Raw genomic sequence first — 13,427 nt, forward strand, 5'->3', positions numbered from 1 at the left:
AAACAAATCTAATAAAAAACTGTAAAAACATGGAACAGATCAGGCACTGACAGTCAATCAGCCACCTGAGGTCATTATCTAGTGACCGAGGAACATTTTTCTCTTCTTGCAATGACTGTCTGCAGGGCTTCCCCTCAAAACCGATAAAGTGGTAGCACCCAATTTTAAACGTGTTAAGACGTTCAGTTTGGCCGCGTTAACACGTAGTTTTAAGACGTGTTAAAACGTCCGAATGGCTTCACACGTAAATAATGCACGTGTCAAGTACATCATTTGCTGACAATTACTTTGACAGCTGGGAGGACGACACAGAGTAGATGAATTGATCATATTGAGGGGTTGTGCCATTGCCTTTCTCTGTCCATGTCCTTGTGTTCTACACCACACCTTTGTTTCCTGTAAACCTGCGTTAGGCTCTTTCTGTACCTTTCCAACACAGAAACCTTTTCATAACATGGATTTATAATTGTCTTCTCACTCGAGTATGAATGATGCTTAGATATAATCTATATAATATAAATTTGATATATATTATATATGTGCACCCCACAGAAATCTCCACAATTGTAAAGATACATATGGTCTCTATGCTTTTCCTAGAGAGCCCAGGCATAGAGAAGACACAAAATAATCAGTTTTCCACAGCATTTTCCTCCAAGCCTTCTCTAGTAAAACCAGAGACTATACCATCTCGCGTAGTCACTGGCTAGCATGCAAAGAGCCATTTCTGTGGTTTTTGTTCTCTTGCCCCATTCATCACAATCGCGGTGGATTAAAAGAAAAAGTCAAAAACAGTACTGTGTCATGCTATGTGTCTATGTGTAATAGGATTGCAGATTAGCTTAATGGACAGTCACCCCTGTTTAATTTTTTTTACAGATTTTCTGAATGCTTAAACACTAAAAATGATTCTTATAAAACTATTAATAGTTATAGCAAAATTACTCACTGTTTTGCACTCAGTTTGCACTTTTGTAACACACAATTTGCAAATATGTAAATACAATCCACTGCACAGCACTCTTTTTGTGGAACTGTAAACACAACTCACTGTTTTACACACAATTTCCAAATGATCAACACATTCCTAGTAAAACTATACACATTTATGGCTATTGTTTACACTATTTTGCCAACTGTCTGGCCACACTGGCACATGTGAAAACGGTTTTAGATAATTAGTTCACTTTGCAATCAGCATGAGAGCTATAAATAAGCCACAGGTACAGTAAGCTTTCAGTGTGGAGAACAATGGAGGGAGAAGGAAGACTGAGAAGAGTGAGAATTAGAGAAGGGCGAGGAAAAGGATGAAGACTAGGAGGTGAATTTAGAGGATGAGGAGGTGAAGAGGAAGGAGGAAGGGTAAGAAGAAATATAATAACTGATGTCATAAGAGCTACAACAGTGGATCATGTGATCAACCATGGAATGACCCTGAGGGAAGCTGGCCAATGGGTTCAGCCTGACCTGAGCCGCTACGCTGTAGCAGGCATCATAAGGATGGTTCCAAATGAGAATCGGTTAGTACAGTTACTTCACAGTACGTTTTGTAGTGGTACCATACTGTAATGAGAATCGGTTAGTACAGTTACTTCACAGTACGTTTTGTAGTGGTACAATACTGTAATGAGAATCGGTTAGTACAGTTACTTCACAGTACGTTTTGTAATAGTACTATACTCTAATGAGAAACACAACAATGCTGTACAGGTAAAAACTGAAATGGTTACTCTACAGACCTGCTAGACATCCAGAACCTGGGGGCAGAGGAAGAATGTTCACTGAAGAACGAGAGACCCATATAGTCAATATGGTGATCACAAATAATTCCATTAGGCTACGAGAAATACAGCAGCGTATAATAAAGGATGACACCATCTCCCAAAACATGAACAATGTGAGCATCTCTGCATTATCTCGTGTACTGCCATGCAACAGAATCAGGATGAAGCACATTTACAGAGTCCCTTTTGAAAGAAACAGTGAACGCGTTGGCATGGCAGGAACATTATTGGACACGGTGCCATAATCAATGTCCCAGGACAGCGTGGTGGTAACATAACTATGTGTGCAGCTATAAGTCAGAACGGTGCTGTTCACCATCATGCAACCCTGGGCCCATGTAACACTGCACACATTATTACATTCCTGGACAGTCTACATCATATGCTCACTAATGTTCACAGACCAGTTATGTCATCATATGGGACAATATTAGTTTCCATAGGACTGCTTTAGTTCGCAACTGGTTTACAGTCGCCCACTCTTCACTGTACTCAACCTCCCGCCTTACTCTCCATTCTTGAATCCGATTGAAGAATTCTTCTCTGCCTGGTGCTGGAAGGTCTATGATCGTCATCCCCATCAACGCATGGCTCTTTTACAGGCAATGGAGGAGGCATGCGAGGATATTGACCAGGCATCATGTCAGGCCAGGATAAGGCACTCCAGGAGAGTTTCCCCGGTGTCTTGGACTAGAAAGCATTGCATGTGATGTTGATGAAATTCTGTGGCCGGACGCAAAGAGACGACAAGAATGATTTTTTTTCTCTCTCTCAGTGAAATTGTATGTTGTCTTATGTTTCTTTTGATGCATGTGAATAAACATTCATACTTGAAATTTGAATCTTGAATTGTGTTTACAGAACTATTTATGACAAAAGTATGACCTCAAATTGACATACCTCGTGCACAGAGAAAGCAAAAGCCAGATGTGTTTTCCATTCCTACCATCAGTGTGTAGTTGGTGCATTGTGTGCTTATTAAGATGATGGTTTGTGTTAAATGATTGGTACAAAAATACAATTTTTCCAAAGGTTTGAAGAGTTAAGCAAGATTTATTAGCTTTTGCAAGAGACCTACAATGTTTTGCTGATTTGGTGGTTTTTTTATTTGTGTGCAGAGTTTTTGCAAAATAGCCAGTAGTTACAAAAATGTGTTTAAGCCACCAGAAAAAAAACGTGTGTGCTTTGGTGCACATCCATCCATCCATCCATTTTCCAAACCGCTTATCCTACTGGGTCGCGGGGGGGTCCGGAGCCTATCCTGGAAGCAATGGGCACGAGGCAGGGAACAACCCAGGATGGGGGGCCAGCCCATTGCAGGGCACACTCACACACCAGTGACTCTCACACACACACCTACGGGCAATTTAGCAACTGCAATTAGCCTCAGCATGTTTTTGGACTGTGGGGGGAAACCAGAGTACCCGGAGGAAACCTCACGACGACATGGGGAGAACATGCAAACTCCACACATGCGACCCAGGCGGAGACTCAAACCCGGGTCCCAGAGGTGTGAGGCAACAGTGCTAACCACTGCACCATCATGCCGCCCACCATAAATTCATTTTTCCATTTTTATTTTCAATAATATTGAATATTGAACACACATTTTGTGAATATTGAATATTGATGTTAACTCAGCATCTTATTTTCAATGTTGAAAAAGTCACTTTATATCAAGGTTTCGCCACCATTAATTTTTCAATATTGAACATCTGACCAAAAATCTATTCAGTTTCAATGCTGATAATTTATCACTGACCATAATTCAATGCATTTAACTATACTTCAACGCTGAAACAATAACATGATGCTATCTGGGCTATGAATAATTATTTCAATTGATATACAGATTCCAAGCCCATATAGGTGACACACAGGTACATAATGGGCGTCTTATGTCTGAGGTAGCCAGCTACTGTGTTTGATAACCCACCATCATAATAATAGTTTCCTTGCACCAGTATAAAAGTAAACCAATTGATCCCTCTTACAATAACCTGTGGTATGAAACTAAATAAAATGTATCGTACCAGTCTTGGGGAAAACCAGTGAGAATCCACTGTGAAACAGCACTGCGCAAATTCTCATGTGTTCCTAATGACAAGGGCAAGACTGGTAATCAAACTAGCCTCTCGGCAGGAGTGTTAGTGTAAAAGTAGGGCTTATTGACACAGATAATAAAGCTTGTTAGAATGCGTAACATAATTATTTAGCTGGGCCCAGAAGAGGTGAGAGCTCCCCTAGTGGCTACAGGAGTGTTAGTGTAAAAGCAGTGCTTATTGACACAGATAATAAAGCTTGTTAGAATGCGTAACATAATTATTTAGCTGGGCCCAGAAGAGGTGAGAGCTCCCCTAGTGGCTACAGGAGTGCATTTTCCCCAAAGCAGGTATAATGGATGGTGGTCTTATTGCTTTTAGACCACAACTTGGGATAGAAGAACAAATCAAATTATTTTCCTCATTTAATATTCAGATTTTAATTAGGCTTAAATTTTAGAACACAGTGTGTTCTAGGATGGTACGTTATGGATATTAGTCTCTACCACATTCTAAAGCTATAAATTTTCCTTTTCCTATGTTTGATTTGGTGGCTGCCAGGCGTTCTGAGTAGTATAGTGACTATGGTAGGTGTGTGATTCCCTAAGGAATTTTTTGTTCTGTTCTGTGTGGCAAATACATATAATGCTGACATTTTTCCTGGAAGATTTGGGATTTTTCATCCCGTGCCTTAAGGTATTTCTCTCCAGCTCTAGGGAGTCTCCCCCGAAAACACCAGTCACTCACTAGCCTTACACTTATGCTTGCTGACTTATTCAACACCATGAATGGATTAACAGAAAAACAGAAACCTATTAAAAGGCTGCACCATATCATGATATGCAAATAAACATCCAGCATCATTGTTTCACAGGGAAGTACATTATTTATTGATAATTATAACCCTAACCCTTACTTCTCAGCTTGACAAACATAAGGTGCGGCGCGTGAACATGTGAACTGGTTGAAATGCAAGTGTCTCACAGTCAATGCATAAGACTTGAGAGCCCTGACTTTACTTATATAGCCCACAACATGTTTATGATTCATAAATAAATCTGGCCAGCAAATCGGTCTTTCATTTTCCACAGAATAAAAAGAACGATAATGTTATCCTGCTGATAATTGCAGGCGCGTTTCACCCCCGGCACTGGCTGGAGACACAGGCAAAAGGCATACAATCTTATGGAGGTACAAAAATTATTCCATCTACTCTGCACATCTGCATAACTTCCATCATAGTGCCAGTTTTTGCGGTCAGCTAGTTTATTACTGTAAGCGCCTCCATAGTAGTGCCTCTGAGGAACTGAACCGGACTTCCGATGGTGTCTCTCACATGCACATCATACATATATATATATACACTCACTCTCTCCGGGTCTTTCACATGATATGTGGTCAGCCACTATATGGGAGGGATATTCAGGCATAAATTAAGGGCATATTTACAAGCCGCACTAGTGTACCTATGTAACCGGCCATTCCCTGCCTATACTCTGCATTGTGTTTTGGGGTGTTATCAGGTGTGTGTGGGGTGCAGGAGGAAGGGATATTACAGACGCCGTTGTCGTTCGCGGATTTTATTTAACCTGTTGGGAACAATAAGGAAAGGGGTAAACTTCATATGCTCTGGCCCTCTCGCTCTCTCTGCACAAAGTAAAACAATGTATATACTTATGTATAGACGTGTTTTCTATCCCCTGCTTATGATGAATAATAAATCAAATATAATATATATGGGTCATAATTATACAATTGATTTACTAACTCGGGGGACCCTGCCACTAGATCCTCACCTCTTCCCACGTGTGCAATACACCAAAGGTAAGAGGAAATGAGGTCAGGACCCTTATAAAGGGGAAAAGACAGAGGGAGGGGCGATGCAGGACAAAAGCATCATGGGAAAGTTTAAAGGATATTGTACCCATCAGGTTAGACAGAAGAAGGAAAACAGAATCTTGTATAATTATAAATTAAAAGTAAAATAACAACCTGTTACACGTCACCTACACTTCAGACTTCATCCTCAAAATCAAAGCAGTATTAACACAAGCAACATGTTCCATCTCTTAAATCCAATCTAACTTTTAAAAATAAAGTCTGTTTCAACTGGACTTTTATCTAAGAAAAACAAACATTTTATGTTCGAGTTGTTATAAAACTACTGAAACAAATAATTGGCTATACTGCAGTTCCGCTGTTTTGTTTGGCACCCTAAATTATGTCCTGCATTCTGTGGAAATGCAATTAAATCAGTATTAGCCAGAATTACCATTTTTGCTCCAGTTTCATTAAATGTTAAAACTGCCAGTTATACTTTGTAAAGATTTAAAGATAACTGTTCTGCCAGTTTAAATAAACCCGTGATTCACCCCTCCAACAAATGGACTGTGCTGAAAACAACATCACAGTCACATTTGACACGTAATACATATGTTGCCTATAAGTATTAACAACGTAGGACTCACATGGCTGAACGTAGAGACCACGTGACTACAACGTACAGGGCACGTACTGCATACGTATAGCCCTTACGTCAAAAGGGGTGTGTACGTTTATGCCAACCAATAGCATAGATGCATTAAAGGTACAAACGTCTTTAGAGGTTCAAATTGGCCACATTAACATGCAGTTTTAAGACGTGTTAAGATGTCCGAATGGCTTAACACGTAAATAATATACGTGTTAAGACGTAATTTGTTTGACGTGTTGACATGGGCGTCAAAGTAGACGTTAAGTCCCAAATGGCCTTCCATAACAAAGTGGTCTTTCAAAATAAAATCAATACTTATGTTTAATCAATTAGCCTATGATTACGGTTTAAAAGAAAATTGCGAAGAGCCATTTTCTTTTGCATCCCAATAATTTTGATTTCATACATCATAAATAAAACCACATATTTGTTGATAGTGATGTATTTGTGATTTGTTTTCTATAGATCATCTGCAGTATATGGAGTCCCTTAGATGTCAGGGTGAGAAAATATATTTTTAATTGTTTTGTGTTTCCTCTCAATAGTTTTGCGTTCCCTCACAATACTTTTCCTAATAATAATAACTGTACTCTGTCCATTTAAAGTACAAAAGTTAGAATAAATGGATTAATAAGTATAAACCAAAATAATACAGACATGTCCAGTTACGTGTACTTTACTGTTTACAGTAACTGGCAGTCATTGGACATAGTGCAATTATTATTATCATCATTATTTGTTATTATTATTATCCATCCATTTTCCAAAATTGCTTATCCTACTGGGTCGTGGGGGGTCCGGAGCCTATCCCGGAAGCAATGGGCACGAGGCAGGGAACAACCCGGGATGTGGGACCAGCCCATCGCAGGGCACACTCACACACCATGCATTCACACATGCACACCTACAGGCAATTTAGCAAGTCCAATTAGCCTCAGCATATTTTTGGACTGTGGGAGGAAACCGGAGTACCCGGAGGAAACCCCACGACGACATGGGGAGAACATGCAAACTCTGCACACATGTGACCCAGGTGGAGACTCGAACCCGGGTCCCAGAGGTGTGAGGCAACACTGCACCACCATGCCGCCCCACTCTCAAGACCACATCATCTAATATAATCTCAATATGTGACTGTGTATATTTCTCACACAAGGATAACTGAGAGGTTATCTGACAATGCTCCAGTCCAGTGTCCATAATATACACTTCTTCATTACGCTAATCATTATCAATCGCATTTTCAGATGCAGAACTATGGGGACAGAAGCAAAAAAGTTACTCATTGATGCCTTTAGTATAACTGAGCTACAAAAAATTACATCTGCTCAATTTTTGCTCCACTTTTCTTTTCCTGCATTTCCATGAAACTTTCAAGTTGGCGCTGGGGCTTGTGGTCAACCAATAGGAAAAGTTTATCACTATAAGCCCCACCCAGTAAGTCTTGGTCGAGAAAAAAGTATGTTCTTTTTGGAACTAAAAAATGGTTCAGGAACTACCTCCTAAGACCTTCAATTGGGCCAAGTTCGTGCAGTAGGAAATCGCCTTATGACCTGCACCCACAATGGCTTGTTTAGAGACACCGGTTCAGCTGCCTGTATGCTTTTTCACCTGCGGCAGAAACAGCAGGCAAACCAGCACAAACAAGGTACGAACATGCAGTAATGGGGGTTCAAATCCCCAGACAGCGCCACCCACTGGGCCACATAGCATTTAATTTATCTGCAAATGTATATTTAAACCTTTGAGGTCCATCTCAGGCTCTTTGCAAGCAGAGATCAGGTCACTGAAATCTGAAGCAGTGTGTTACTAATCTTACTAAAGCATGACAGAAGTGCTCACTTCTTTAATATTTATTCTGTGATCAAAGCATTGACTGCAAAAAACAAGGAGACCATAACATCTCTAATAGGTGAAAACCCTAAATGTCAAGCGCCCCCTACTGGCTGGCTGCAGTACCATTATTAGCACCACCCATCCCCATGTCTTTCAGTGGTAAGAGGCGATTTTCCACATCACTTTCACTTTGCCCCCCCCCCCCAAAAGGGGGTTCTTTGTTTCTACTGTGCAAAATAAGTAAATAAGTAATACTTTAAGGTATTTTGTGTCATTAATGTATGATTTAAATGCAGGTAGTTTTATTACAGTCAGCTTTTATTCACAGTGAGTAGCTTGTCATCATGAAGAGGAAGTGTGACAATCGTGAGTTTTTGGGCAACCACAGAAAAGCAGGAAAGTACAGACAGTGAGATAATTAGTGCCAGTCAGATGATAGACGTATACAGTATGTGAGTCAAGGGTTATTCATATATTAATCATTCCCATTCAGATAACAAATCCTGAGAGATCCATTCCTGAGCATCATGGCAAGAAACACCACTTGTTTACTGATAACTGCTTTCATGCAAATTCTGCTGTGCTGAGAGCAAAGATGAAGAGGGAGAGACAGCAAGAGGCTGCTGACGGCAGAAAATGCAGGCGACATGGAGGGGAGTGAGAAAAGGAGCAAATATTGATGGTTAAGAGTGAATAATGACGTCACAGCAGCATGATCCTGATGTTAGTTTAATATCCTTCTTAGTTTGGCCTGTGGTGTGTATTTCAGATACAGCATTTAAGCAGGGAGACTGAGTGTGAGACAGACACAATGACAGAGAGAGAGAGAGAGAGAGAGAGCAGACAGGCAGGTGAAGATGAAGGTGCATTAGGGAGGAGGGGGGGAGGAGCTTGGGCACTGGGGAAATTCAGTGCACATAAAGACAGGCAGTGCCACAGATTAGCACTGATGACATGGATTCAGAAGATCAATCCTGTTAATATTCAACCTTCAGATGAGCTGGAAAGAGCAGCAGCAAGTGAGGAAAAATCTTCTGAAGTTAAGTACTTGGCACGGCAAGGCCTGGCTTTTCGAGGTGTTGGTAAGGAGAGTGGGAATTTCAAGCAGCTTCTAATGCAAACAGCAGAGGGCGATGCAGAGCTGACCATGTGGCTGAAAGGTCACCAGTGCTGTTTAACTGTAACACCTGTTCCTGGGTTGCCCTCAGTCCTTGTTATTGGTTATGATTCTCACTGTCCTGCATTGTGTCTTGTTAGCTGTGTATTTAAGTGCCTGTTCTGCTTCTGTTGTTTCATGGTTCATTATAGCTGTATGTATGTATATAGTTCTCCAGTTGTGTTTATTCCATCATTTAGTTCATTCCTGGTCATTTGCTGTTTATTTTGGATCCATCCTGATCCTTTTGGTTTTGATGTGTGTGTTGTAATAAACCCTATTTTTCCACCCGTGTCATGTACTGCCGCAACCAGAAGAGGGCAGAAGATATGGCGCAAAAACAAAGGAAGAAGCCTAACTTTAAAAAAACTTCAAAAAACATCAAGACTCATCCAGCATGGGGTGGTGGGTTAACGAATAACACAAACAATCAAAGAATAAGCAAACAAATGAGAGAAAAGATGCAGAGATGACTGAGAAGCAGGGGATGACTGGAGAAGAGACGACAGGACCAGAAGACAGGAGGGATACAGGGAGAGCGGAGAAGACAGTATAACTGAAGAATGGGAGAAGAGGAGAGACCGCAGAGGAAGGAGAACATAGATGACTGGAGGGGAGGGAATATAGGAGCAACAGAGAGAAGGAGGAAGGGCTGCGGAGGAGAAGACAGGATAAGAGGGGAAAATGTGAGCAGAGAAGGACAAACACCCCCACTGCCCAGCAAAGTGCACTTGTAAGTAAACCACAATTTTAGCCTTGGGCTCAATATCTGGACTTGTCTCTGTGTAGCAATGCATAGAATCCCTGACACTGGTTATGACTGTACTGTATTAGTCTTGATATTATCCTTCTTATCAGGAAAAACTACTTCTGCATATAGATATTTCTCAATTTTTAGTCTCATGTAATATAAAAATTGGCAGGTAGTACATATATAATCTTATAAATGCTGAGATTAGAGTATCTGCGATGCAGGAATGCAGGGGTTTCATTGGGGCCCTTTCTATGGCTTAGTACTGTGAAGGAGTACATGGTTAGTGCCAGGCGCAAATGAATATCTTTGATTTTGCATCCATTTGGTAACTTGTTGAAGTTGTCTGATAGTCAGTAATACATGGTTTAATTAATATGATTCTTTATTTACTACTTTATAACATCTGAAAGAAACTGAAATAGGAAAGCTTATTTGAATTTATGGTCCACTGGATAAACACAGACATTACAGACGGTTTTAGAGTCTAATGCTGAATGTTTTTTGCTATGATTTTTCTGCCTGCATATGCTGTGATTGGTGCAGTGAAATTTGAGAATGTGTTTGTAATCAGTATCATAGCCTCAGACAACAAACCAACGCTGTAGCGTGTCACTGTGTTTACATGTGAAAGGGGTTCCAGTTACATAATGGACTCGTTCTAATTGTTTTGACGGAGCTCGACAAACCTAAAAAATAAATGCTGGTTTTATCAAAAACTATGTCATATCGCTATATTCCAGATTTATTACAGCCAAACACATCTCGGAGCTCCGAAGAACCTCCTTCTCCCTACATTTCCCTCCTTCACACTCTTCCCTCAAATACTGTTACATTTGTCTTTTTTCCACACTCACACCCTGTCTTGATCATACTCTGACTGCATGGCATCCATATGCAGGACAAACTATTTTACAGTCTTATCTAGTATAATAGGACATAAACATTGAATTTGATAGTTATCTTTTATTTACACATTAGAACACAACGCATGAACATGAAGGGATCTTTTGCATTTGCAACCAACACCTCCGCAAACCCCCTGTGGAACATTAGCTAGCTAGTTAGCATGGATACAGAGTGCACCGGACTACAACTATAAAGGACGTAAGGTGTGTGATATAGTAAAACACTTACTAACAGGTAATGCACGTTAGCATTACGTTAAATGACAACTTTACCTGTTACCAGAATAGCCTCCTACACGTTCGCCGAATGACAGCAGGCAGAAGGCGGTGCGTTTTTCAGAAACACACCGGAGTTAAACTTACGCCGCGTTATTTACCAGCACTTGTAACACCAACATTTGCAGCCATTAACTCATATGTGGTAGTAACACTGAAATTACTTTCTCTGCGTCAAAATAAGGTAGCACTGTGATTTTGATACTTTATCATTTATACTTAACCGTACCTTCCTCCCATTCCTCCGTCTCTGCTTATTGACATTTAGGAGAGTCTCAGATATAAATTAACGATTCAAAATTATCAAACAAAGACAGACACAACACTGAAAAGATGACAAAGACACAGTTTGAAAAGTAAATATGTTTTATTGCAAATCTCTTATCTTAACATAGCCTACCTTATCATATGTTAACTTAGCCTATCATATTTTATCTTAACCTATCTTGTCATATCTTAACTTAACCTATCTTATTATATTTTAACTTAGCCTATCTTATCATATAACTTAACCTATCTTATCTTATTATATTTCAACTTAGCTTATATTAATATATTTTGTCTTAGCCTATCTTATATTTTAACTCAGCATATCTTATCCTATCGTATCTTATAGCTACATTAACACTTAAACAGTATCACTTTCCGTTGGGTCCCGCGGGATCCCAGTCCCAATGCAGGGCTCTAACACGGGTATTCTAAAAAAAAGAAAATAAACATTTTACTTAACTTTACTTAAAGCAGTCATATAACTAATAAATAAATAAATAAATAAATATCCAATTAATGCCTTATAAATCATTTATAAAAGTATTAAAAACACGGCTGTAAATACTTATACAAAGGCATAACACATTATAGCTATCTTGATAAATGCATTATGAATGCTCTGATCTATATATACACAATAAATATCTTCATAATACATTATATCGGCCATTAATCCATAATAAACATGGCTATAATGTGTTATGCTTTTTTTGTTCAATATTTATACCCATGTCTATAATATATTTATGGATGCATTACAGTGCATTGTGAAGGTGTCAATAATGCAGTTATATTACTGCTTTAAGTCATTTGTAAACCTGAATTCACAACCTTATAATTACTGCCTCTTGCTACTTCTTCTGAAGGGCAGGGGACAGCAGAAGAAGCACCACTTCATCTTCTTCTTCTTCTTCTTGTGGCTCTTCTCAGTATCATCTTCAGAAAGATCTTCGGCATTCACATGGAATGATACTTCTTCTTCACTGTAGATCTTCTCGGCAGCATCAGCATCTTCTTTTGTTTTATCTGTCTTCATCACTTCAGTCTCGTCCTCTTCCTCAGGTCCTTCTTCTGGTATAGTCAGTAGCTGTGATCTGTCTTCAGATGCCACCATACACTGAAACCTGACCAGTGTGGTAGCATCAGCATCTTCTGCCTGCTGGAATACCACATCAGCTTCTTCATTTTCCTCAGGTCCATCTTCCTGTAAAGTCTGCAGCCATATTCTGGCTACATATGCCGCCATGCACTGCCAACTGTCCACTGTGGCAGCATCAGTGTCTTCTGCTTCCTGAAGCTCCTCATCTCTTTCTTCATCTTCCTCAAGGTCTTCCTCCTGGATGGGTTCTAGCCAAGTTCTGCCTACTTGTGACACCACATATTCCACAGCATTCCCTGTACTTTTCCCTCCTCCTCCCTTAACCTCCTCCACATTCACTCCCACCTCACATACATTCTCCTCACCTCCATTTAGCATATCCATCATACTAATACCAGCCTCTGTCCCCTCCATCACAACCCTGGAGGCCTTCCCCTCAAATGTTCCCCACTCTGGTACCTCCACATATTCCTCACTACTCTGCCCCCTTACCTCACCCTCCCCCCGGCTTGTCCGGTCCTTCCTGACTTTCTTTTTTTTGTTAAGGTAGCAAGTTTTATAAATTTCCCAGTCTTCAGATGAAAGGCCGTAATTACTCTGAAGACTTTGAGATGAAATACTAGTGCTGGCTAGCAGTCCATCCTTTCCCACACTCTCCCCTCCCTTACCCAAATCAGTAGACCCCCCCAATCCCCCCTTAACCCCCCCAGCCTGGACAGTGGGGAGTGTCACTGGTGAGAACTCCTCCACACCTTCTCCCCAGTTGATCACTTCATCCCACAGGTTCCAGGCTTCCCAGTGTTGGGTGTTGGTCCATCGACCAGCTCTCTCA

At 40.4% G+C, this 13,427-nt stretch overlaps 1 protein-coding gene across 4 annotated transcripts in view; it reads right to left on the reverse strand.

The window, feature by feature from the left end:
- The window catches only part of LOC125722196 (uncharacterized), a 240,263-nt gene extending 226,959 nt beyond the window's left edge, over positions 1-13,304 (reverse strand). For 2 of the 4 annotated variants that reach the window (XR_007386191.1, XR_007386192.1), the window contains exons 1-2: positions 12,328-13,304; positions 11,740-11,924 (exon numbers count right to left, since the gene is read on the reverse strand). Coding sequence is in view for 1 of the 4 variants with exons in the window: in XM_048998381.1 (XP_048854338.1) it covers positions 12,335-13,009 (675 nt within the window). In the remaining 3 variants the exon portion in view is untranslated. Of the gene's footprint in view, positions 1-11,574; positions 11,925-12,327 lie in introns of those variants that run through there. The other 2 variants (XR_007386190.1, XM_048998381.1) reach the window with 2 other exon arrangements.
- Between the last annotated feature and the right edge of the window lie 123 nt (positions 13,305-13,427).

Source organism: Brienomyrus brachyistius, unplaced genomic scaffold (genome assembly GCF_023856365.1).
Source record: "Brienomyrus brachyistius isolate T26 unplaced genomic scaffold, BBRACH_0.4 scaffold37, whole genome shotgun sequence".
NCBI classification, from domain to species: Eukaryota; Metazoa; Chordata; class Actinopteri; order Osteoglossiformes; family Mormyridae; genus Brienomyrus; species Brienomyrus brachyistius.